The sequence below is a fragment of the Myzus persicae genome, unplaced genomic scaffold (genome assembly GCF_001856785.1).
Source record: "Myzus persicae strain clone G006 unplaced genomic scaffold, MPER_G0061.0, whole genome shotgun sequence".
Classification (NCBI taxonomy): Eukaryota; Metazoa; Arthropoda; class Insecta; order Hemiptera; family Aphididae; genus Myzus; species Myzus persicae.
Genome location: NW_019101814.1, coordinates 345,532 through 358,741, shown reverse-complemented (window position 1 = coordinate 358,741; position 13,210 = coordinate 345,532). Strand labels below are relative to the sequence as shown.

At 28.3% G+C, this 13,210-nt stretch overlaps 1 protein-coding gene across 1 annotated transcript; it reads left to right on the top strand.

Annotated features, from left to right (window-relative positions):
- The first annotated feature begins 5,529 nt into the window (after window positions 1-5,529).
- LOC111030482 (esterase FE4-like) lies at window positions 5,530-10,608 on the top strand. The gene is made up of 10 exons (XM_022309996.1): window positions 5,530-5,767; window positions 6,708-6,893; window positions 7,140-7,289; window positions 7,383-7,542; window positions 7,615-7,800; window positions 7,878-8,071; window positions 8,515-8,680; window positions 9,095-9,276; window positions 9,653-9,921; window positions 9,999-10,608. The coding sequence occupies exons 2-10, from the start codon at window positions 6,714-6,716 to the stop codon at window positions 10,195-10,197; spliced, it is 1,686 nt and encodes a 561-aa protein (XP_022165688.1). The 5' UTR covers window positions 5,530-5,767; window positions 6,708-6,713; the 3' UTR covers window positions 10,198-10,608.
- The last annotated feature ends 2,602 nt before the right edge of the window (window positions 10,609-13,210 follow it).

Sequence of the window (13,210 nt, the reverse complement as noted above, 5' to 3'; positions counted from 1 at the left end):
TTTAGAATTTAAAATTTAAAATGATTAAATTATTTCAATCTTGTTAAGATTAATATATATATTCATGAACTATCAACTGTGTACAGTGTACACGTAAGATATAATAAATACAATTTGGGTATTTGAAAACATTTTTGATGGTAGTTTTCATATAGGTTTTATGAATTTAATTGTACTAAGTAATCGAAATAGTTACTTTTTATATGTATCATATAGGTGGATAATTTAATTTAAATACTTATGACATAATTTGATAGAAATTTAGCATGTGTAGGTGCCTATTTAAGTATTTCGTTGCTATATCGAAGTAGTAAAATAATATTAGTACCTACCTATAAATGTAATATTATGGTTGTATGAAATCCTATTAATAATACATATATTACAGTAGACGCCACTTGTAAGACTCCCATCAAGACAAAGTGAGTCTTATAATCGATTATACCTATTAGGAGAAGTGTTAAAAATCAAAAATACATTTCAAATTCTATTCTTGAGTTTTTTCAACCCTGTACGTCAGGGCACTCGACCGGGCACTCAACTTCTCAACAATTTACACTTAAACCCATTACACCCCCACACGTGTATTTCAGTCCTATATCTGCATCATGAAGAATATTTAATATGCTCTAAGCCGTATACCTATTATCTAATACCTATATTAGGGTCTATCGGCGGAATTCGTATAATATTAAAACTAAATCTAAACACTTTTTTGTACGAGACGTCTGTGATCTGTATGTAAATTAAATGTACGTCATCGTTGGATGAAATATGTATAAATTTATACTTTTGAGTGTTTTTACCATGTTAAGGTTATAGTCCTGAGTGCGTCACGTATTGTAACGAAATTATGTATATTCAGATCATAATAATCTGATAACATGAAAAGGTCATGGATCTATCTGTGCAATGATTTATAGGTGGATTTAAATTTCCACAACCATTGCAGCGACTTACACGATTATAAGACCCTTTGAGGGAAATAGGAGGGGTTTGGCTACTAGAAATCCATCCACCCAGGCACCTCACAATTTATTTTAGCTTTACCAAAAGTAGAACGGAAAATGATTCGGTCGATAACATCTGTAGGAACAATGCGTCATGTGTTCATTTACCGTGTAATAACAAACTACATCTCAACATCTCAACCCAGCACTCGCATACATTGTCAATCTATATTCGCATACATTTATTTTTTTAATGTATCTATTTATATCGTCTACGTACTCTACTATAATAAATATCAAACTCAAAAATAAATATTCGGCATGATATACAGCTATATATTATATTTGGTTACAATTTTGATGTTAAATTATTTAGATTGGTGTATTTAATTCATTTGTAGTTGATTGTGTATTTGAAACATTGAAATATGAACTGCTCATGCGAAACTTCATATTACATTTTTCTTAGCTATACAAGTTGAATAATTTATATATTTTTGATTATAAATTAATAAATACGATTTATAATTGCAATTCTTAAACTATTGTGATTTTGACGAGTTCTGTCAAAATGTTAACTTCAAATGCTCAAAAGAAAAAATAGTTCTCATGTTTTTAAAATATTTATCAATTATTGAGAGCAATTTATTTAGAACCTTATATTAAATTTTCAAAATGTTTGGCCAAGCCATACAAATTTATCATTTCCTATTTAAAAAGAAATTTAAAATGTTTGAAATGCCCATATACATTGCAGCCAGGTATATAACCTAGCTTATATTGAATCCTGTTCTTATCTATAATATATAAATATATATTTCTACTGTACGTGTGTATATCACTGAACTCCTCCTAAACGGCTTGACCGATTCCCATACATTTTTTTTTATTATTTGATAGATCTAAGAATAGGTCATAGGCTATTTTTTATTATCCTCCTTCACCCACTACCAAATTTGTAAACTAACATTTTGAGATTAACGAAAGAAATTTTTGTCTCGAAATGGTTGCTATTGGTTATATAAAAAATATAAATATATTTGGTAGAAATTGGTATTTTTTTTTGTTTATTGGTTGCCAGTGGTTAATCGGGTGGATCAGATATAAGCATGCATCAAATCGAATTTTCACACATTGCCCACCAAGGTGGCTGAGTTGCACTCATAGCCGGTCATCAGCGTGTCCAAAATAAAAATAAAAATTAATGAATAAAAATAAAAATGAAACATATTATTTTTATAGAGTACGCATCAAGCAGGGTCCGCAATCCACCGCAGGTGGATGCCTACCTGATAATATACTGTTCGCATTATCAAAGGTGAGTCTCAAATAGAGTTGGCTTTTTAACTGCCAACGAAGTGGATGGGACCATCTAGTATTTTATAAGTTCATTCAGTATAGAAAATTCTAATTTAAGTAATAGTGAAATATTTTAAGTTTCTACGATTAATACTTTTTTGTTTACAAAAAATAAACTAAAATCGTTACCTATTCTATGCGTGAATATTAAATAATTTTGACAACATTTAAACTTCAGAAGCTCACATAAAACATTATTGTGATTTGTATTTGTTTTAAATTTTGGTCAGTATTTCTTATGATTTAAAAAATAATTTTTTTCAATTTTTTTGAAAAAATGTAATTATTCAGGATAGTGGATACATGAACATTCATCTAAATTAATGTGTGTTGTATATCATAAAATTGTTAGATCAATTGAAAATTTAACACAAAAAGCCAAAAAAAAATATTCATAAATTATCTTAGATATTAAATCGAACATATTTTTATATAAACATTGTTTTTCTATGGTTATTAAAAAAAGAACTCTTGCCTCAAAATTCGGGCCCTATAACAACTATTTAAAGTGTAGGTATATATGGTTATAATTTATCTAAAATTAAATATTTCAGGTGCAAAAGTCAACAGACTGAAGATATAATTGTAATAGTTTTAACAATAATATATTATTATTATTTATACATCACCTATTTCACCTATTGACCATAAATAGAGCTCAATTTTTCGGAGATCAAAACAAATTTGATTTGAACCGAGAATAGCCATCAACTATAAACATCTACCGCCGATTGCTGATTGTACAATATTGTGTTAGTATACAACGTTAACTATAATTCACGATTTTTTCAAAATGCATTAATGCATATTTGTACCATAATACTAGGCATCATTCTTACAAAAATTTGTAGACTTTTAGAACTTTAAATATTTTAGTTTTAATACTATACAATTTTGTAATTGATCAATTTACCTCAACTGTATATTTGTTTTTATATTGTGGGAACCCACGGCAACATAGGCCATTGGGTCTGGGGTAGTAAAATAGGGTTTTTTTTGTATAGGTTTAGTAGGTTGTTTTATGTTGGTAGGATTGTAACACGTGTTTTTATGTATGTGTGGCATGGATGTGATTCTAATAACCCGGGTGGTCACCCATCCGGGAGCTAGTAATGTCTGCCGGTACGTACACTCACGTTCATGAAGTTGGCCCCCCGACTTTGTCATAAAGACTCCAAATTAGTGCCAACAACTTTTTAGCTACCTTTATTAACCAACGCTAAAAAATTTAAAACCTATGACTTCATGACCAAAATCGGCATAATAAAACTAAGGCGCTAAATTCACTCAGCCCCCCGACTTCGGACTTGTGCCAATATTTAGCAACCTTTTAGCAATTACGTTACTCGTTACATTAAATATTTTTATTTAAACTACATGTATGTTATCCAACATTATATTTATCACGTAAGGCACGACTTTTTCATCAAAAAAAAAAAAAAATTACAAATATAGTTATTTAAAAAAAAAAAAATTATAAATTCAAATTACAAAATCACTAATAACTATAATCAATAAAACTAAAACTAATAGTATAACATTAATGGTGTAGGTAAAATGTACATAGTTGAGTGAATGTTATAAATTAACAAAATATAAGGCTTATCTGGTGATTAGTGAAGTAAGGTATAACCATAAAACATCGAGGCACGTACCTATATCAATGATAAATGTCAAATAATAATAATTAATATTACTGTTTTAGAGTTTGGTACACTCATAAGTCATAATTAATTTGAATTCAATTTTATTTTTGAATCTAAACTCTTTTATTTAATATCTGTTAATTTTAATAATATTGATGATTATTATTATAAAAAAAGTCTACATTTTCTTCTAAATTTTCTAATTTTTGGGATCATTGGTAAATTTAATTGAATTTACTTTTTCAAAAACATACTGGCCTCCTAGGTTTCGATGTCATATTACATTTTATATTCATAAGTTATTTTAATAACTTCGAACTTATTAAAAGTTATTTTGTTACAATTGTGTTAATTTACATAAAATAAAATGAAATTTCTGGTGTTATGGAAAAAGTAATATCATTACAGTACTTTGAAATTTGTGTTAAGTAATACTATCCAACATTGATAACGATTGACGATAGAATGTCGTATTATTCAGTCATAATTTTTATTATTGTCAATAAACATTTACATATACATGCATAACATATAAACTTATATATACCCAAAAATATAAAAAACTATACCAATATGCTACCTACCTATTTAATCATTTTATTATAATTTGACGAATTTCAAAGAAAATATGTAAATAATGAAAAATTTTAATTTTAAAAACTTCAATGTGGATTGTCAGTGGCACATAATTTTTAAGTGTCTAGCAGTTTGTATAGTAAAAAATAAATAAAATAATATGTTTTTATTATAACAGTAATATTAATTTTAGTAATTATGTATAATTGTAAATAAGAACATAATTCATGATTTTGTTTATTATTCATTTGATGTAAGCACCTTATCAAATCCAGTGTACCTGAATTCTAAAATTTGTCAAGAAACTTCCGAATTGGTTGCCGGGTTGATACGAGAGTACATTTGAATTGGTTTTTGAGTTGTTGTGAAGGATATCCGTATTGGTTCCGAATTACGTTAAAAGCATTTATTCAATTTTTTGTTCAGTTTATACAAGCTTCGTCTTATGACTGTCTTCATATTACTCAAGTATGAAGTTAAAAACTGTGAATTGGTTTCTAAATATAGGTAGGTAATAATGTTTTTTAATTAACAAAAAAAAAAAATAATAAACAATATGTTTATTTGTTTTATTCGATTTAAATTTTTTAAATTCGTCCATTTCTCTTTTTGTATGAGATGAAGTTTCTTTGGTGTTTTTGATATTTAATTTTTTTTAATTTGTTTACCAAACTGTAGTATGCAGTCGTTCTAATTACGTTTGTAATTCGGTATTACAACATATAACTATAGAAAAGTGTAGATTAAAAAGGTTTATCGAAATTTGTTTTTAATCATATAGAAGTCAAATGTTATGCATACACTTAATTGACCATTTTTGACCAGTGATAATTTATATTTATTACTTTTATCATTTAATTTCAACTTTTAACCCTAGTTTTAGCCAAATTACTATGATAGATTTAGTTTTTTAATAGTTAAATAACTTGATTTATTTTAATTAATAGGTGCGTCAATTGCTGACTACTACAAAGTGGGACTATATATATAATATAAATGTTACTTACTACAGTGTTCTACTCATATTTTGTTTATTTTGAATATAAATGTTGCGCCTAACTTTATTTCTATAGTACACGGACCAAATGTTGAATATGTTAATTACATTTTATAAATATTTTTAATTTATTGAATTGACCACGTCTTTTTAATACCCAGTACATATTGTGTGAGTTTTTGTTACATAAACTATTGCTTTGCGTATGCAAATATTAATCCCAAGTGATATTTATTGAAGTAAGTCTTATGTTTCTATTGTGTATGGAGTAATACGAGTGTTTTATTGTATATTTATATTCTAAACATGGTACATTGTATTTATAAATCGTAAATTGAATTGTTAATGGTTAATACTTATTAATGACTAGTTTATGTATTATGTTCTTCATAAGCTTTTCCGTCTCTAAAATATGCATTGTTACTTGTTAGAGACCTAGTGTTAAGCTTTATTATAACTCTAGTTATACAATATATTTGGCTCATAAATGAAAAGTTATTATACTTATTCCTACGATGTTAATTTGAATTGTCACGATGAACTGCAGTATTCAGTCATGAATTTTGATTTGCTTATACATTTAATTTCAAAATAGAAAATTTTGGTACTTAGTGATATTATTAATTATTACCTCTACTTTCTGATAATGAACTATACTAAATAGGTATTTATACAATCATACAAAATATAAAAACCAAGTTGTCATTTTACATATTTATTTATTAGCACATAAAATATCTAGCAATGTTAATTTATTAAAATTACTATTAATATTTTTTCTTTTAGTAGTATAAGATAGGCTGAAAGTGCTTAATATATTTTAGCTAAAAATTTCACATTGTATAATAAATAATATTATAATGATTATATTGTTAATATTGACGTATACCGACGTTTCGTAGACAAATGTGAATAGAACTAAACAATGTCAAACATATTTAAAATTCCTATAAATAGCTAAAAAAGAAACACAATATTTTGAAATGTATATCATGTATCTATTACATGATAAAATATATTATATTTTAAGAGAATGTCTAGTTCCTGCTGTTATTGATTAGTGATTTACAACAAAAAAATCAAAATTGAGTTTATTAAGACATGAATTATCTGTAGAACAAACGAATTTAGGTCTACCTCTTATTTTCTTACTTATTATGATAAATATTTTTATTTCAGATAAATATGGAGATATTTGTTATTTGTACATTATTTTTCGGTTTCGTATTTGGTGCGGATGAAGTGTTACAACTAGACCAAGGGAAGTTGACTGGTAGTAGTTTGAAAACAAGAAATGGTCGAGAATTCAAAACGTTTCAGGGAATACCCTATGCAAAAGCACCAACTGGAGATCTTAGGTTTCAGGTAAATCATACAAAATAGCATTGTGTTTCGTAAACGAGAAAAGTAAAAAAATTAGAAACCGTTCATTCTTGTTAAGTTACTGTATGGATATGTGCGAGAGTATAAACAAAGTTTTGGATCAGTAGTGAATGAGCATTGAAACAATCTATCGGTATACTTCCGTGACACTTATTGTACACACTATTGCCTATACTAAACTCCTTAATACTGCCAGTATCAATATGTGATTCAGATTATTGTTTTTAGGATCCAGTACCAGCAGATCCATGGGTAGGTATTTTAAATGCTACTACTGAGCCTCAAGTGTGTATTCAGAAGAATTTGTTTTATTATCAAGAAGCTGATATTCTTGTCGGTGCAGAGGACTGTCTGTATCTCAATGTGTACACTCCAAAAGTAATCAAATTATATAAAATACATTTAAATTTAGATCTCAAAAAAATGCACAAACAATTCTTGTTTAATAACAATATTATACTATGTATATAGATACCACTAAAAGGTGATAGAAAATTGCTTCCAGTTATGTTTTGGATTGCCGGTGGAGGTTATTTTGCGGGTTCAGGAGGTTTAAGTTTATATGGTCCTCAATATTTGTTAGACAAGGATATAGTCCTGGTTACTATTAATTATAGACTTGGAATTCTAGGTATATTATTTATTTAAGTAACTATACAATGATATTATTTATTTAATATTTATTTCTAATTATTAATCTTAGGTTTTTTAAGTACTGAAGACGATGATTTGCCTGGTAATTATGGTTTGAAAGACCAGGTGTTAGCATTAAAATGGGTAAAAAAAAATATTGATAAGTTTGGCGGAAATCCAAAAAAAGTTACATTATTTGGACAAAGTGCTGGAAGTGCTTGTGTTGGTTTACATTTGCTATCACCCTTGAGCAAAGGTATACATACCTAAGTCTTAATACAAGTGTATTAAAAGTTCATTGTACAATTATACTTAAAATCTTAAACGTTGTAGGGTTGTTTCACAAGGCAATCATGGAAAGTGGATCACCATTAAACCTTTGGGGTGTATCTCCCCCAGGATGGGCGAAACGAAGAGCGTCTGCCATTTCTACTATTACTGGATGTCCCGAAGAGCCAAAACAAATGATTAAATGTTTAAAAGAAGTCCCTGCTAAAGTGTTGGTGAATGTATACAACAATTTATTTGTAAGTAATTTTTTTTTTACTTGTAAAAAGAAAAACCGAATACAGGTACCTTGTTCTGGGCCACGTAATATAAAATATATATGGACTATGTATTATGTTTGTTTGTTCAATTAAGACGTAATCAGAAAGTAACAAAATATATTTTGTCGGTGGGATCATTTTACTGTAACAAAATAAAAAGATACATTTGATTTTCCTAATTGAATATTCAGTTCAAAACTGTGACACAATTTGCTGTTTGTTTTTTACCTATATTTATTAAACTAATTAAATATTTAACCGATGACACGAAAGCACTTGGGTTTTCCACCATGGGGTTACTACTGAATATCTCACATTAGATCTAAATTTTAGTCTAGAATCTCTAAATCATCATTAATCATAGTCGTTAACCTATGGCCAATTATATGTTTTGATGTATTAAATTTTATTTATTTTTACAGGAGTGGAGAAATTATCCAATAATTAATATCCCGGCTGTTGTTGAAAAATGTAATAAAAAAAAAGAATCGTTCTTGTGTAAATATCCTTTATTGGACTTTAAACAAATCTCAAAAGTTCCAGTTTTAATAGGAATGACCTCAGGAGAGGGTGGTCTTTTTGCCTCTCGTAAGTAATTATGATTATACACTGCCTGAGATTGTTGGTGGTATTTTTGTCTAACCCGTTGGGTACTTTGGTTGTTGGACGGGTAGACATTGTGTAAACTAAAAACTGATAAATTCCTATTATTTTATCAGTTTTTAATCGTTTTAAAATTGTTTGAATATCCCAATTATTGTTCTTGTGGATGATGTGTGGTGGGTAAAGAATAATATAATATATGTTTTATGCTCGTCATCATGGTTTATTTTTAATGTTAACCACGTATAAGAATCAGAATGATATTACTCATTTTATTATTAATTAATAATGTTGAATAATGTTATGTTTGAGAATCGAAACTTTTTTAGAGGAACTTCAATTATAATTTGTTTAAAAATATATTAAGGTTATATTGGTCTGTTTTTTTTTTTTAAATAGGAATGTATAACGCAACTGATCTTGTGTACACTGAGTTAAAAGAAGATTTTGATCATTACGTATCGTCATTTTTAGAGTATAGATACACGACAAAGTATTCAGATATTTCAATAACTGGTGACAAGATATTTGAAAGATACTTTCCTGACGGGACTTTGAATGATCCTTTGAGTGCTGTTAAAGTAAGTCTTAGTCTTGTGTCAAATAACAAAATGTTTTCAACAATTATTTTTTATTAATGAAAAAAAAAAATAGTTGTGATATAATGTTTTTTTAAATTCTAATACAATTCAAATAGTCAATTTGAATATATATGTATTTTAAAGGTTTGTAATAAATATTTAATATTATGTTACTTTTTTAACCTATTCTGTAAAAAACAGTCATACAGTTTGAAAGTTAATAATATATGTATAGGTATATAATATATTATATTGTAATGGCTTTTGACGGTCGTCTAAAGTATATAATAATAAAAAAGTAAACATACTCTATAATGATTTATAACAGTCATACCTTAAGAAATTTAGTTTAATATTTTATTTATAATGTTTATAGATGATTTCTGGAGGGCTATTTTTACACGGTGTCTTTCAAATGGCAACCAAGTTATCTCGACCAGTGTATTATTACATATACGATCATTTGAATTATGTATCATTTAATTCGTTGTATGGACCATATCCGTTTCCAAAAAAGTTAGGCGTAACGCACACTGACGAAGTGACCAGTCTATTCTATACAGCTGGTCGTGGAGACTTACAGGGGGAGGACCTCGGTGTATCAAATCTGATGGTGAACATATGGACGAATTTCGCCACCACCGAGTACGTTATCATGATTGTTTGGTTATGAATAGGAACACAGTTAAATACATTTAATAACACTTTAAAATTTGTTTTAGCACCATCACAATTGATGGCACGAAGAAGGGAGAAAAGTGGCCGAAATTTAACACCAAAAAATATGCATTTGTTTTAATTAATACAAGTATTCCTTTAATCAAAGAGAAGCCTTATGTTGATGAATACGAATTTTGGAATAATTTGCCACTGTTGTCTGGATTGAATAAAGCCCAAGCTTCAGATAAAACTGAACTTTGATTCAGTATTTATACACGGAAACAAAATTAACTTATATTTATGTTGATTGACCTCAAATACTTCTATTATATTTAAACCATTGATATAGGTAGGTATATAATAATATAATATATATTATATAGACTTATATGGTAAAGAAGTGTAAAGGAAATTTTTATACGAATAATAAAGAAAAAGAATATATGTGCTAAATCTCTATAATGGTTTTTCAACATAAAAAAATGTAAGTACCTAATAAGTAAAACTTAAAAGTATTTATACTCAAACATTAACTGTTCATTGTTGCGTCTGTTTAATTGTAATGAAGTACTATGTCAAATTTTCAAACATTTTCAAAAAATAATTGACGTGGCTAGTTGGTAATTACTAATTTGTATTTATTTTTAATTAGGTATACCATAATATAGTATAAAAGGATTTTGAATATTATAATGAGATAGTTAAGTAATTATATAATTCTACAGTTTGTAATATTTATATAGTAAAGTAGAGTTTAGAAAAATATAGATAATTCATTGAAATTGTATAATTTAATACATTATATAATACTATAATACCAGTTAATCGTCAATTATGTAACTAATTTTATTTGCAGATTATATTATACTATTATAGTTTATAATTAGTTGGTCTATGATCTAGTACCAAAACATATTATTTTAATTTACTAGTTTAATACTTACTGATTAATTTAGATCAATAGAAATAATAATGGAATACAATAAATCATGATCTTTGATAATATTGAATAAAATATATATATAATATATTGAGTTTTTAAAAGTTTTAATGCTGACATCATGATCCGTAATACCTAGTAATTTAAAAAAAAGGGGGGAAGTAGATAACTGTTCTGCTGCAGTGCCTACAGTACGTGTCGTGTGTACCATTGTTATTGAGTAAGTCACTGTAAATAATGTAATGTATGGGTTACATTTAATTTGAATTTAATGATAAATAATAGCATACAATAAATGATTTTGAGCGTTGACTGTCTGTCAGCCTACTTATATTACTCAGCACATAAATGTATATTTTATGATATATGTATATTGCTACTGTAGTAATTAATTTTACAATTTTTTCCAAATACATTGTATATTTTACTACATAAATATATATTTATATCATAATATATTATTGTCTATTGTTATATTCTTTCGAAACAATACCGGTTACCAATTACTGTAGAACGCTGTAGAGCGATGTGAATAGGTGGTTCATTTGGTATAAATAAAGAACAGTAAATTATAATATAAATGGTCTGAAAATGTAATTTTGTATATTATCTATATAGTATATGTATGTATAAAAGAAAGTCACCTTAGTTACACTATTTATAGCTCAAGAACGGCCTAACCGATTTGGCTGAATATTATTTATATAAAGTACTCACTACTCATCAAGCGGGGTCAGTAATCCACAGCAGGTAGGCACTGCTCGCATTATCACCATCGAGTTTCATATAGAGTTGTCATTTGTAACGGGCAACGAAGTGCACGGGATCAGCTAGTAATTTTTAAATTATAATATAACTAATTAATTAATAATAATGAATATTATTAAAAATACAATAGGATTATTATACATTTATCTGCGGTATATTTATATTTAAATACAACATTTTTAATAGTTTTCATTTTAACCGATATGAGAGATACGTGCGGAAACAGTCATATATCACGTGACTTGTTGATTCAAATCGTACGCCGCGTGATAACATTTTTCTAAAGCGTCCGTTGGACAACCATACTATTTTAAATCGTGTTGCATTGCAAATGTTGTGCAGTCGGTGGCCGAGTGTAATTCTAGTTGTTCACAGATGCGCGGGCGTTAAATTCGTCGCTCATTTAAGGGTTTTATGGGACACACCGTGTACGCGTCACTGTGCCACTATATTCTTCGCGTGCGGTCGTTTGGAGAAGGATCGAGATTGGGGTTAGTTCGAGTACCTATGCGACATTAGGATAACATCCACTTAATTGCAAGTGCCGCCTTCAACCGTAGTGGCGTAGATAAATCAAATCGTTGTCGTCGTCGTCGCTCATAACCGCGAAGGGTCTAAAATCCTGTTAAGGCGGTAAACATTAGTTCATCCCAATTCGTGCATTTCAATATAAACTTTCGTATGTATTAATGGTTGCTCAATCAAGTATGTTACTTATAAGTTAACTATACTTGAATTATATAGTTGCATTATTTACTACGAATTCTTCACCCGCTATGAAACGTCTGTGAAAATGAATATAAAAAAGGGATGACAATTTCATGATTACTGATATTCAAATAGGCCTATAATACTAGGGAAACATATTTAAAATAATATATAGTTGATTTCTTGCGAAAATCACCCTACTTTGTTTGATTCACGGCAAACTTCACCGACGAGCGACGTTATCTTTGATCCAAATACGATTTTTTTTCAAAGTCTAACAAGTGTTTTTACTTTTTATCACCGTCTGGATTTTAAATTTAAAATGAATTTATTATCGCACGATGGGTACAGGATCGTGTGGTAGCCAGTAGGCCGATTTAATAATTACGTTATTTTAAAGTGGTTGGATATTTCCGTTGTAATATCATCGCCTTGTCTATGGTATTGATAACAATGTTTTCCAACGGTCCAAGCTAAATATAAATTTAGGTATTGATAATAGTTATTTAAATTTAATTCGCTATGAATGCCATTATAATCGACGCATGTGAACGGTGTGTGTACTGGCAACTATTTTCGTTTCTGGAAATAATTTGCATAAATAAATTGGCTATGAATACACTATTCCAACTAAATCGGCTTTCAATATTTCCCGACGGCAAGCAAAGATTAGCTGGGAAGCAGGGTGAGATAATTTTTAATCATTTCTGGAGATTTTGATGTTCCTGAATGTCATTGTGCTGAACTATTATATCGTATTTTGAATGCAACATGGAAACTTTGATACCGTATGGAGTGTTCAAACAGTCACTGGTTGAATCCGACAAAAAATAATTTTTGACCTTCACACGGCTGGAG

Bases quoted from the DNA above. Each gene is read 5' to 3' on its own strand.
- LOC111030482 (XM_022309996.1), top strand. From the start codon at position 6,714: ATGGAGATATTTGTTATTTGTACATTATTTTTCGGTTTCGTATTTGGT. The intron at 7,801-7,877 runs GTATACATACCT...TAAACGTTGTAG, and splicing joins GCTATCACCCTTGAGCAAAG to GGTTGTTTCACAAGGCAATC. The intron at 9,922-9,998 runs GTACGTTATCAT...AATTTGTTTTAG, and splicing joins ACGAATTTCGCCACCACCGA to CACCATCACAATTGATGGCA.